At 33.9% G+C, this 14,275-nt stretch overlaps 1 protein-coding gene across 1 annotated transcript in view; it reads right to left on the bottom strand.

The window, feature by feature from the left end:
• Nucleotides 1–14,275, bottom strand: part of YTHDC2 (YTH N6-methyladenosine RNA binding protein C2) — a 67,274-nt gene that overhangs the window by 15,206 nt on the left and 37,793 nt on the right. The window contains exons 17-23 of the mRNA XM_007451205.1: nt 13,736–13,818; nt 8,181–8,286; nt 6,597–6,716; nt 6,019–6,291; nt 3,414–3,540; nt 2,163–2,368; nt 1,611–1,806 (exon numbers count right to left, since the gene is read on the bottom strand). Coding sequence (XP_007451267.1) covers nt 1,611–1,806; nt 2,163–2,368; nt 3,414–3,540; nt 6,019–6,291; nt 6,597–6,716; nt 8,181–8,286; nt 13,736–13,818 — 1,111 coding nt within the window. The remainder of the gene's footprint in view (nt 1–1,610; nt 1,807–2,162; nt 2,369–3,413; nt 3,541–6,018; nt 6,292–6,596; nt 6,717–8,180; nt 8,287–13,735; nt 13,819–14,275) is intronic.

Below are 14,275 nucleotides of genomic sequence, written 5' to 3'. Positions count from 1 at the left end.
TCCCTACACAACCTGCTCCTCCCAGTTTTCTGAATCTCAAATAAGTGGCACCAATTATTCAACTAGCTACCACAGCCAAAAACCCAAGAATTAATGATTCCTCCCTTTCACTCACCACCCACATTTAAACCAGCCATTACTAGTACATCCAAAATAATTTTAAATCTACTTCTTTTCATATCAGATGCCATCACTGTAGTTCTGAGCCATCATTATCTATCATAAGACCACTGCAAAAGCCTCCTACTTGCCTATTCTCTTCCGTTCTTGCTCCTTCAAGCAATCCATTCTCACAGCCAAAATGATTTTTTTTAACATAAATCACACCACGTTACTCCCTTCTTAAAACCCTTCAACGGTTTCCCTTGCATTTCCCTTACAAGTCCATGCCTTTCTTTCAAACTTAGATCATCCCACTCTCACCTTGATCACTGTGGTCCCAATCATACAATCTTTCTGCCTGTTCCTATATCATTTCCTAGTGCAGAATCTTGGTCCTCACCATCTTCTCCTACCTAGAGCATATTTCTGCATCTTCACATGGCTGATTTCTTCTCATACTTTAGAGCTCAGATTAAATCTCATCTCCTCAGAGAAACTTGTCTAAGGTCCCTTTCTAAAGTAGGTCACTCCTAAGGAGACCCTCTTCATTTTCTTCAAAGTACCATGCATGTTATTTACTTTTTTGCTATATGTCAACACCCACTAACAGGTGAACTCCTGAAGACAGATATACTTTGTATATCTTGTTTTCTGTTATATCCTCAATACCTAGCACAATAACTGACATGTAATAGTTGCCCAATAAATATTTGCTGAATCACCAAATAGCAAAAAATTGGAAACAATCTAGATGTCCGACTATAAAGGAACATTTCAATTGCATTATGTCACTATAATGTGACAGAATATTTTCCAGCCATTAATATGAAATATTAAAAATGTTTTTTATATTTTGTGAAATGAAAATAGCAGAATATAAACAGTATGGGTAAAATAACCTAAAATATGTAAAAATACAGAAAAAAATGTATAATATTAAAAAGTTTGCATAAGGGTAGTGGGATTATGGGTAATATTTCCTTTAAACAATTACTTTTTTGTTTTCTTTTTAACATCTTTATTGGAGTATAATTGCTTTACATTGTTGTGTTAGTTTCTGCTGTATAACAGAGTGAATCAGCTATACATATACATATATTCCCATATTCCCTCCCTCTTGTGGCTCCCTCCCGCCCTTCCTATCCACGCCTTTAGGTGGTCACAAAGCAAGGAGCTGATCTCCCTGTGCTAAGGGGCTGCTTCCCACCAGCTATCTATTTTATATTTGGTAGTTAAACAATTACCTGTTTTTTATGTTAAACTATCATTTAAATTCAAGTGGAAGAAAAAAACAGACTATCAACAAGATTAATCAAAAATGCACAAATGAATATCAAGTTACCTTAGAAATCAATTTCAAGAACAGTGGCAATTTTTAATGAGTCTTAATATTATCAAAAGGGAGCTACTACCACATAAATTTTTATAATTTCAAAATTTGTTTGGTTTAGTAAGAAGAAAAAATTTTATTTCAAATAGATTTGTATTTCCTTCAATAATATATTTACCTCGAAAAGATGAAAGTTCCTGAAGAGCATTACTTGCCAACCTAGCTGGTCCACAAAATATCAATACAGTGACAGGTGTCACTGCTGAACAACATCTAATATTAGCTATTCTATGAGCTCTGGTCATTTCATCATAAATAAGCCAATCTGTGGGCAGTGCCTGAATTGCTGCAGCTTGACCATTAGCTGGAGGAATCTATTAGGAAAATAAATTTTAAAACTGTTAAGTAAATTTATCACTTAATTTACTGGTAATACTTTTAAAATGTACAAAGTCCCTCAGCGAAATAGATGTTATATATTAGTACCCAAACAAAAATTAAAGCAAGTCATTGGTCATGTACTTTGTACAAAAGTCCTCAATACTTAGTTAACATTACCTCTTCCAACTTTAAGACTCAACCAAAATATTGTTCCAATGTTGAATTATACATACATAACTAATTAATTTCTTAAAGCAGTTTGGCATTGGGAGCATTTTTTTATTGATCTTCAACTACCTAAATTCGATTAGTTTTACCTCAAGGCCTAAGAGCATTCAAAAAGTTTTACCTTTTTATATTGAGACTGACTGAGAACTGAAGTGGGATGAAACCGTACTTTTTTCTCCTTTGGCCCTGTCAATACTACATTCTCTCTGTCCACATGGACTAAATGAGGATACATGCCTGCAACCAATGCAGCTTTAACGACAGCCCAGTTCTCAGAATTTGTGTTAACATCTCGAATGTCACCACCACCTCGTGCTCTCACAAAACCTAGAAAGAGGAAACAAACCACACCAACTTTTTCTATTGCACAAAATATACTTTTAAATTTGGGTTTTTAACAAAAAATTGTATAATCCATACAAGTTTAATGATTCAAATGCCACAATAATTCATAAAATCCCCTCTGAAAAGTTTATAATATAGTCAATGTTCTAAGAAAGTTTAAGTTTGCTTAGGCTAAAGTAAGCAGAAGATTCATTGAGGAGTTAGGGATTTCAAAAACAAATACATATTCTTGCAACAAAGCTCTTCATAAGCTGCTATCAGAAACATACTAAAATCATAGCTGAAAACCTAAACTATTCTGCTGAATGGTATTAATAACATCTTGGTTGTGACAGAAACTAATCCTGGAAGTGAAGTCAAGTAAATATAAAGTATTCTTGCTTGAATTTCAAAAGTCCTTCATATTTCCTCATATTTGAGACAACTCTAAATCCTCTGGTTCATTCCTTATATTACTTTGGCACTTCAGCTATTCCATAAATCCAGGCTCAGGTACTTTTCTTCTGTTTCCTCAATGTACTATGCCACTCAAAAAGAAATTCAAAGGAGCAATTCTAAAATAAAATAGCAAAACTGACATTCTCTTTAAAAGAAAAATCAAGTGCCTTCAAGTGATTACTAGTTGTTTTATGTTCCAAAAATATAAAGGCCAGCTTTCATATCAATCCACTTAAATTTCTGTAATTTCTCTTTCATAGAGCTAAATATTTATTAATAGTGATAAAATATAACAAGTACAATCTCTAAATTGATTTTTGCCAACAAATATATTATAAATTGCTCATTGCCAACAGTATCAAAAAGCATTCATATATTTCTCAACTATAGCTTCTACAATATCATTTTTTTAATCAACAAACAAAAATTGAGGTCATGCAGAAGTCTACAAAGCAGTTCATGAACATAAGATATACAACATGATAATGTCATAAAAATAATATAAGATGGCATTAGTTAACACTAGAAATACTATAAGGTATAGGCAACTCTCAGTAGTTTAAATAGGTTCTTTGGAGGAAAACTTTACCTGATGCTCTAAGTTGACCAAGCAACTGAGTTCTCATGCCTATGATTATTTCCAGAGTAGCTTGTGAAAGAAAATTCTTTTCACAAAAGGCTCGCTCCCACCCATCACTTCGAGCCTTCTGCCATGCCTATAAAAATATAATTACATAACAAGACACATTTCTAATCACTTCTTAGGAACCAAAGTAACTGAAAATCACTACAATAACCACTCAAGGTCAATTCTCCTTTTTCTAATTACTTTATAAAATCTAAGACTATGAAAAACAAACTCATAGATACAGAGAACAGATTAATGGTTGCAAGAGGCAGGGGCTTAGAGGAGTGAGGAGGGTGGATGAAATAAGTGAAGGGGATCAAAAGGTACAAACTTTGAGCTATAAAAATAAATAAGTCCTGGGGACATAATATATAGCATGGTGACTATGGTTAACAACACTGTCCTGTATACTGGAAAATTGCTAAGAGAGTAATTTTTTTTTCATTTTTCAACATCAACATTTATTTTTTTAATTAATTTTTATTGGAGTACAGTTGATTTACAATGTTGTGTTAGTTACTGCTGCAGAGCAAAGTGAATCACTTATACATATACACACATCCACTTTTTTAGATTCTCTTCCCCTATAGGTCATTACAGAGTACTGAGTAGAGTTCCCTGTGCTATACAGTAGGTTCTTATTAGTTATCTATTTTATATATAGTAGTGAGTATATGTCAATCCCGATCTCCCAATTTATCCCTCCCCTCCCTCTTTCCTCCTTGGTAACCATAAGTTTGTTTTCTACATCTGTGACTCTATTTCTGTTTTGTAAAAAGTTCATTTGAGAGAAATTTTTTTTTTTGCCTCCACCGAGTGGCTTGTCGGATCTTAGTTCTCCAATGAGGGACTGCACCTGCACTCCCTGCACTGGAAGCGTGAAGTCTTAACCACTGGATCACCAGGGAAGTCCCTGAGAGTAATTTTTTTAATAAATATTTTTATTGAGACATAATTGACATATAACATTAGTTTTAGGTGCATAACATAATGATTTGTATTGTGAAATCATCACAACTCTAGTTAACAGACTAGAGAGTAGACCTTAAAAGTTCTCATCACAAGAAAAAATTTTTTAACTATGTGTGGTGATGGATGTTAACTAGACTTATTGTGGTGATCATTTCACAATATATATAAATACTGTCATTAGGTTGTACACCTAAAACTAATATAATGTTATATGTCAATAACATCTAATTTTTTAGAATAATTTTAAAATAAAATCTAAGACTTTATGACCAAATAGACTTTATCATTTTCAATTTATACTCAAATGCTATGAAAGCCATTGAGTTTATAAAATCCCAATGAGAACAAAGTATCAGGCAACCTAAATACCTAGCTATGTAAAAATATTTACCTTTACAAATGTGCCTGCTAACTTTCCTCCCCTGAAGTATGGGAGATTTTCAATTAAGCCATCATAATATCATTTATATCTAAAAAACCTGCCACTTCAGGCCTCTAAAAATAATCTTTATATCACTCTCCCAATCTGTCTGAGAATGGAAAGTGGGATTCCTAGAAATCACCTATATGTAGTATAATGGAGCTTTCTTTGAAAATGAGTTCTCTTGCTTTGGAATATAACTGAAAGACAAAAGCAGTAATTTACCTTCTCTGTTTTTGAAGGAGCTGGGGAAAAAACAAAGAATAGATAGGAATTCTACTCCAAATCTCCCCCCAGTTATAATCACTCAACTGATCTACTATAATATATGGTATCTAATAGACCAAATTAATAGCAATGCATCAACCACTATTCAATAATGCCCACAAAAGACCTTATAATTATTTTTTTAATTGTATATATTGAAAAAAATCCTGTATGCCTGGAAAAGAGTACTTTCTGCAAAAACACAATTTTTTAATGTATAGATACAGCCGACATTCAAGAGAATTGAAGGATAAATAACGTGTCTACCTTTTCAAGAAATAACATATTCTTCCCCCACATAGCTGAATTTCTAAATTATATATCATTTCCTTTACTCAGGCTCACTATACTTATCTTTTCTTTCTCATTTATCACTTTCCTCAATTTCTCACTATTATTATCTTAAAATTTTTAAGTGATTTTGGATTTTGCTTTATAAAATTAAATTCTTAACATAGTGTCTTGAGCACACAAGAAAGGAATGCACTGTAAAACAACAATAAATGGATATTAAATTCAAGATAATTTTCTTCTAAGTTTTGTTCTATATACTTTGAATAATATACAATGTTTCTTAACTAAAATTTTAGAGCATTCCTAAACAAGATATGATTAAAGGAATTTGGGTTTATAAAAAAGAAATATACATATAAGTATAAATAAAAATAAATATATACATAGTTCTACAAGGAGAAAACTGAGAAAATTAAAGAAAAAAGTAGAGAAAAACATGATAATTTTAACATATTAACAGTTTAGGAAGGTATTTTTCTGAGCAATTAATAAAATGTGACTTTATAATGAAACAAAATTAACAGAATCATATCTATTTTTTAATTTGTTACACTTACCCTAGAAATGTGTTTAACCAGCAACACTTCAAAAATAAAATGACAATAATAGTACCTGGAATGCTCTGAGAAGTGCCATGTGGTCACTGAAAGTCCCTGCAGTGAAACGTTTCCTACAAAGCATAGCTGCACGTTTTTGAGAGGCCTGCGTTGGCAGGACAAAAGGATCTCGATAGGCTAGTGTGCAGGCAATTGTAAGGATGGGGTCCAAACACTTTAACACCACAGCACATAGGACCATTTTACCAAGATGTGGTTCTACTGGCAAGTCAGCCAAATGATATCCAAGTTCAGTGAGATCTTCCCATGCATCCATTGCATCTATTGTCTAAATAAAAGGATATAAAATAGAACTTGACATGACCAAAAACTGTTTAATCAAACCACATACTTAAAAATCCATAAGTTAGATACAAGAACATAAATTTTCTTTTGCTACTGTACCTCATAAAAAATATATTTTGCTTCAAATGTATTACGTAAAAATGAACTATACCTGTGTTACTATAATTACCACGCGAGTATTATTCAAAATACATAATATGAAGATAATTTTTTTAGGTAAAAAATTAGTTAAGACATATTCTCAATTGGTTTAAATTTCAGGTAAAATGAAACTATTAAGACACCAACCTTAAGCATGTGCACAGCATTTCTTACAATTAAAGCTGGTGGAGGTTCAGGAGCTTTCATAAGGAAATCAGCAATAGGACAATTAACTGGCGCTAAGAGCTTGGTATGTAAACAAAGTTCCTGTAAATAAGAACAGCAAATAATTTTGAAATACTGACAATTATAATTGATATTTATTTTTTTTTAAATCCTGGGAACTATAGTTTCCCAACACAGACTAGTAGAGTCTCTGATTAAAATGAACAGCAGAGGGAACAATGTCTTTCTATGAAAGATGGGCTCATACTTTAGTGCGAGAATCTTAATAACCATCCTCCATCAACTGCGGGCAATGTCTCCTCACACAGTTCTTATATATAACAATAACAGTCACTGTCCAAAAATCTTTTTTTTCCCTTTATATTACATTCTAGAATCTTTTATCCATTCAACAAATATTTAAGTGCTTGCTAGGTGCCAGGCACCACGTATCAAGTTGGAGAAAAAGAAGAGGATAGGCAGACACTGCCCCCATGGATTTTCACTGTGTGTGAAAAACAGAATAATTATATAATTAACTACTTAATTACAACTGGGATAAGTGCTATGAAGGATACAGGGAACTAAAGGCGTAAACACAAGTTCAAGGAAGAGTAGGAGGAGGCAGCCATGGGAAGTGAAAGACAATTTCTCTGAGGAAATGACACTTAAATTAAGATGTACAGATTAATTAGGAATTAAACAGAAAAGGAATAAGGGGGCGGTTTCAATGGAGAGGGGATAGCACATATGAAGGCCCTAAGACAGAAGGAAACAAAATGTGCTTCAGAAATTGAAACTACTGGTATGAGCAGAAAGAAGAGGAAAGGCAAGAATTAAAAAATTAAAACTGGAGACACAAGCAGGAGAGATAATTTAGGCTTTTGTTAAGAACTTTGCATTTTATCCGAAGAAGAATAGAAAATGGCACACAGGCATGGAGAAGTGGGAAGTCATCCATGTACCTGAATGCCAAAAATATGACCCAGTGTCTCTTTAAGGTTTGGAAGCCAGCATTTAGCTCAGCACACCAGAGAATCAAATTAATGCACTTCTGATAGTTTTCCCTAGAAAGTACATAGTGTACATAGCTGTTCCATGAAGTCAGAAAACCAAAAGGAAAACAATTCATACAGGTCAGGAAATCTCAGTGAACTCAATTCCAAAACTACCAAGGTAAGATCAGCATCTTAAACTGAGATTTTGGTATTATCTTTTGTACTTTAAATGATTTGTTTTCTACTTCTCATTGAGAATTTAAAAGGTGAACACTCATGTGGTTGACAGACTCCTAGAATGTTACATTAAAAAAACAATATATCTATAAACCATACTAAAATTCAAATGCACTCAAGTAATTCTTTTAAATTTTGGAGGTTTTTGAGTTAAATTTTCTTATACAAAGAAAAATATGAGTTACATACAACTACCCTCCATAATATATACTTTATAATTTTATTTTATAAATTGATTTTTTAAAAGCCCAATCAGTATAAGTTGAAATGGTCCCTCTCCTCCCTCACCCACAAAAAATAGCCTTTTACATAGAGTTAAGTAAATTTCCACCTGTAATGGCATTCTCAAAAGTTCTGGAGTCTGAAATTCCAACATATTCTGGAATCGAAGTCTACTGAACAGCCGGAAACAAATTCCAGGTCTGCATCGTCCTGCCCTTAAAATTGAAACACAAAATTAAGGCTCAAACAAGGAATAAAGACTATAATAAGGAAACTGTAAAAGCAATATGATTTAGGAGACAGAACAATGAACCAGTATCAGGACATCTGAGTCTGAACCTCTACTCTGATACTGATCCCCTAACCTTTGAAACGGTACTTCACATTTGTGGGACTCAATTATTTCATTTATAAAGTGAGATTCATGAATGACAAGTAATACTACCTAAGAAGTAATACTTCTAAGACAATGGTAAAAATTTATATACTATATATATATATATATATATATATATATATACAAAAAAAAATAAAAGTGAGTAAAAAATAAGGCATGAATAAATATATGGTAATTTAAATTTAATCAATTTTACAGAGCTGATACTAAGCACTGTGTTTAGGCCCACTAAACATAGAGCTGTGGAAGTTATGCATTACACAACTCTAAGGGAGTGTCATTTACCCCACGATCATAGAGACTTGCATAATTTTCTGGAAAGCACTAGAAATACATCTTGAGGAAAAGCAGTCACTTTTAATTTCATCCAAAGTCCCTGTATCAGCTAATAGCAAGGCTGAATATGCCAAGTGACAGAGATACAGAAATATCCCTACGTAGCCTCACAAAGCTCATAATCCAAAGAAACAAACCTAACTATAACACAGTGTGATACAAGTTAGAAAATCTGACATTGTTGGATCATTCCTTCCTTCATCAAATATTTCCCTCACTACATACCCATTAGCTTTCCCACCTATCCAGCGTCCTCTGAAAGATTTCTATCCTTCCCAGTCCTTAAATGTTGATGTTCCTCTGAGGTCAGACCTTAGCCCTTTGCTCTCCTTATTCTGCTCTCTCCCAAGTGGTAATAATCCTCCTAACTTCAAATTCCGTCCATCTAGGTCTCCTTATCCTAATTCTAGACCTATATTTCAGAAGGCTCTTAGCTCCACTTGGATTTTCCACAGTCAACTCAAACAACACAACCAAAAATTAATTCTCCCTACATAACCACGCTTCACATTTTCCCTGACAATAGCACCACCATCCACAAAATTTTCATAGAAACCTGTAAGACATCCTTCATTCTACTCTATTCCTTACCCCCCACCCCCTGGACATACAATCACCAATATTACTCTCCTGAATATCTCTTGAATTAGTTACTTACAGGCATACCTCAGAGATATTTCAGGTTCGGTTCCAGACCATGACAATAAAGCAAACATTGCAATAAAGTGAATCACAAGAATGTTTTGGTTTCCTAGTACACAGAAAGGTTATGTTTACACTATACTGTAGTACATTAAGCATGCAATAGCATTACGTCTAAATAATCAACGTGCATACCTTAATTTAAAAAATACTTTATTATTAAAAAATGCTACCCATCATTTGTGACTTCAAAGTCATAGCCTCTTTGCTGGTGGAGAGTCATGCCTCAGTGTTGATGGCTGCTGACTGATCAGCTGAAGGCTGGAGGCTGTGGCAATTTGTTAAAATAAGACAATAATGAAGTTTGCCACATCAACGGCCTCTTCCTTTCATAAACTATTTCCCTGAAGCATTCCATGCTGTTGGATGGATAGCATTTTACCCACAGAACTTCTTTCAAAATCAGAGTCAATTCTCTCAAACCCTGCTGCTGCTTTATCAACTAAGTTTACATAATATAATCCTTTGTTGTCATTTCAACAATCTTTACAGCATCTCGACCAGGAGTAGATTCTATCTGAAGAAACCACTTTCTTTGCTCATCCATAAGAAGCAACTCCTCATCTGTTAAAGTTTCATCATGTGATTGCAGCAATTCAGTCACATCTTCAGGCTCTACTTCTAATTCTAGTTCTCCTGCTATTTCCACCACATTTGCAGTTACTTCCTCCCTCAAAGTTATCCATGAGGGTTGGAGTCAACTTCTTCCAAACTCCTGTTAATGTTGATATTTTGACGTCTCCCCATGAATCACAAATGTTCCTAATGGCATCTAGAGTGGTGAATCCTTTCTAGAAGGTTTTCAATTTACTTTGCCCAGATCTATCAGAGGAATCACTATTTATGGCAATTATAACCTTACAAAATGTATTTCTTAACGAATAAGACTTGAAAGCTGAAGTTACTCTTTGATCTATGGGCTGAGGAATGAATGTTGTGTTAGCAGGCAAGAAAACAATATTAATCTCGTTGCACATCTCCATTAGAGTTCTTGGGTGACCAGGTGCATTGTCAATGAGCAGTAGTATTTTGAAAGGAGTCACTTTTTCTGAGCAGCAGGTCTCAACAGTGGGCTTAAAATAGTCAGTAAACCATGTTGTAAACACATGTGCTGTCATCCAGGCTTTGTTGTTCCATTTATAAAGCATAGGCAGAGTAAATTTAACATAATTCTTAAGGACCTTAGGACTTTTAAAATGGTCAATGAGCATTGGCTTCAACTTCAAATCACCACTTGCATTAGCTCCTAACAAGAGAGTCAGCCTGTCCTAGGTGGCATTTTCTTCCAAGAAATGGCTGTTTTCCAAGGAAAATCTGTTTAGTGTAGCCACCGTCATTATCTTAGCTAAATCTTCTGGATAACCTGCTGTAGCTTCTACATCAGCACTTACTGCTTCACCTCCACTTTTATGTTATGAAGATGGCTTCTGTCCTTAAACCCCATGAAACACCCTCTGCTAGCTTCAAACTTTTCTTCTGCAGCTTCCTCACCTCTCTCAGCCTTCACAGAATTGAATAGAGTTAGAACCTTGCTCTGGATTAGGCTTTGGCTTAAGGGAACGTTGTGGCTGATCTGATATTCTACCCAGACCACTAAAACTTTCTCCACATCAGCAATAAGGCTGTTTCGATTTCTTATCATTCATGTGTTCAATGGAGTAGCACTTTTTATTTCATTCAAGAACTTTTCCCCCACATTCACAACCTGGCTAACTGGTGCTAAGAGGCCTAGCTTTTGGCCTGTCTTACCTTTTGACATCCCCTCCTCACTAAGCTTATTCACTTCTAGCTTTTGATTTAAAGTGAGAGAAGTGCGACTCTTCCCTTTACTTGAACGCTTAGGTGCCATTGTAGGGTTATTAATTGGCCTAATTTCAGTATTGTGTCTCAGGGAATAGGGAAGCCCAAGAAGAAGGAGAGAGATGGGAAATGGCTGATCGGTGGAGCAGTCAGAACACACAATATTTATGGATTAAGTTTGCCTTCTTACACAAGCACAGTTTGTGGTACCCCAAACAATTACAATAATAACATCAAAGACCACTGATCAGAGATCACCATAACAAATATAATAATAATGGAAAAGTTTGAAATATTTCAAGAATTACCAATTACAGAGACAAGAAATGAGCAACGCTGTTGGAAAAATAGGGCTGACAGACTTGTTCAACACGGAGTGCACAAGATTGCCATAAACCTTCAATTTGTAAAAAATTCAGTATCTGAGAAGTGCAGTAAGGGGAGGTATGCCTATATTTCTCTTTATTTCAACCACCACTATAATAATGCAGGCTACTCTCATCTCTCCCTTATTGTAAATGACAGGATTAATGAAAAGAGTCTCCTACTGGGGTCCTCCTACCATCATTTTTGTCTCTACCTATTCATTCCTCAAAAAGATGAAAGAATACTATAACCATGTTATTAAGAAGAAAAAGAAGAGAGAGAAAATACAAAATGGTCCTAAAGGACCAGTCTGCAACTTACCTCTTTCCACTCATTTTTCATTATTCTCCTCTAAACTAAACTCCATCCAAACAACTTTCTTTGTTACTCTTGCCTTTAGGCCTCTGTGAATGTTTTCCCTCTGCCAGAAATGCCTTCCCAAAATACCTATTTAATCATATTTGTCTCAGATTCTATCTTAACTCCTCTAGAAGCATTATCTAGTTACAGTGCAGATCACATAGTATTAAAATTGCTTAATTTACTGGATTCCAAGATGGACTGCAACATTTCCCCATCTCAAACTTTACCCATCAGACCATAGTTTATTCATCATTGCACCCCTAACACTTGCACAGTGAAGGCTGCCAAAAAACATCTGTTGAAAAAGATGACAAGGAAAATTTCTATAATTTCTGATTTTTATCCCTGATAATATACTATTAACACGGTGTAAGTCCAGCTCAATGTGCCAAGCCACACTTGTCATAAGAAGACAACTGACACAATAACAACAACATATAACGACAAAGAGCATTCTATGAAGTTATAAAGTACAGAAATCGATGTATCCACCGTCTTCAGTAGGCAGCACTCTTAAAGTCAGTATCTGATGTTTTCTTGTTAGTTAAAATGCAAGAAAAATTAGTCAAATAATTACTGAAAAATATGACTCTTTTTAAAAATGAAAAAGTAATGCAAGTATGTGCTAAATAACTGAAATACAAAAAATACAAAAATAAAAATTGTCTCCTTCCTCCAAGAGCCCCACAAATCCTCCTTCTCAGAGTCAACATTGTTTTGTAATGTTTATCTCAGCCTCGACAACATATGTGTGTCTAAATATACATGCAAACATACACATGCATAGATATTTTTTAGAACAAGAAAATACTAGATACATGTTTTATACCGTACTTTTTTCAATTAATATGAGTTTCTGAAAACTCATTCCATATAAAACACATACATCTATATATTTCCTTTTAACAGTTACTTAGTATGACATTGTGTGACAATAATATAATTTGCTTAATCACTTCACTACTTATGGATACTACAGTGTTCCTAGACTTTTCACTACTACAAATAATACTGCAAAAAACATTCTTATACATCTTGGCACACATACTATGAGTGCCACATACTTGGCACACATTTATCCTGAGTACAAGTATACTCAGGATAAATTATGAGAAGTAGAATCCACTGCTAAAGGGGAGAAATGGATAAACAGTTTCAAATCATCCTCTGAAGAAGTCACATCAATATAAACTCCCATCAGCAAACTGTGAAAGACTATTGGCCCATGCTTTGGTCAACTCTTGTTGTGTGTGCTGTTAAAAATGTTCATTGATGCCAATCTGATAAGTAAAAAATAGTACCTCATTAATTTGCATTTCTTTAGGTATATATGAGATATATGTGGTACATGTGAGGTTAATGTAGTGGTCTTTATTTAATTGATTTTCATGGAGCTTTTTTTGTATTGTACAGAAATTAGTCCTACATCTTACACTGCTTTTATTTCTGTTTTTTAAGTTTCTTATGTCTTCTGAGTGTAGATCATACTAGACAAAAATTTTTATTTTTAACATAACCTAAATTCAACTTTTAAAATAAGTATTAAAATGGTCTGCTTTGCAAAACTAATATAAAAATTAAGACTAACATGAAAGTTTTAACATTTTAGAGAAAGTAGAATATACATTAAATATGTAATACATATGAAAATGTTTCCATTTTATAGGCAATTGAATCAATGTCCATTAAATATACATTACCTGCCTTTTCGCTGTATGGCACTAGCTTTGGAAATCCACACCATTTTTAACATTGTAACAAAATTCAGTGCATCAAAGGATTTCTGTAATATTTAAATCACCTTCATGTTAATACACAAAAAGTATTTAAGAAGAAATAGCAGAAAACATTATGAACATATTTTAGCACATCGAGTTTAATTCAAAGTCTCTTTTGATTAATGAGAACAGGATACTGATTTAAAAAAAAAAAATCCAGATTTCTGGTCACAAACATTCTAAGGAAAAAGAATGAAAACTAAACTTAGAAGAGCTGTAAAACTTCCTAATTCTGTGCCTTGCTAAGCTATCTGTTTTTCTCTGCTACACTTGGATAATGGCAGTCAGTTCTCATAAGGCATCAAGATTGGAGAGAACTGATCTATTCCTTGAGGTCATTTTCTATCAGATTTACATCACTGTGGGTAATAGGAGTGACCAGGGAAAGACGTTTTCTGAAATACTTTCCAGGAAGTTGATTGGAAGAATAACAATAATCACTAAAGTAATCCATTCCCAACT

This window comes from Lipotes vexillifer, unplaced genomic scaffold, assembly GCF_000442215.2.
Source record: "Lipotes vexillifer unplaced genomic scaffold, Lipotes_vexillifer_v1.1 scaffold91, whole genome shotgun sequence".
Taxonomy (NCBI): Eukaryota; Metazoa; Chordata; class Mammalia; order Artiodactyla; family Lipotidae; genus Lipotes; species Lipotes vexillifer.
Note: the sequence above shows the minus strand (reverse complement) of the source record. Positions and strands in the feature narration are given on the sequence as shown.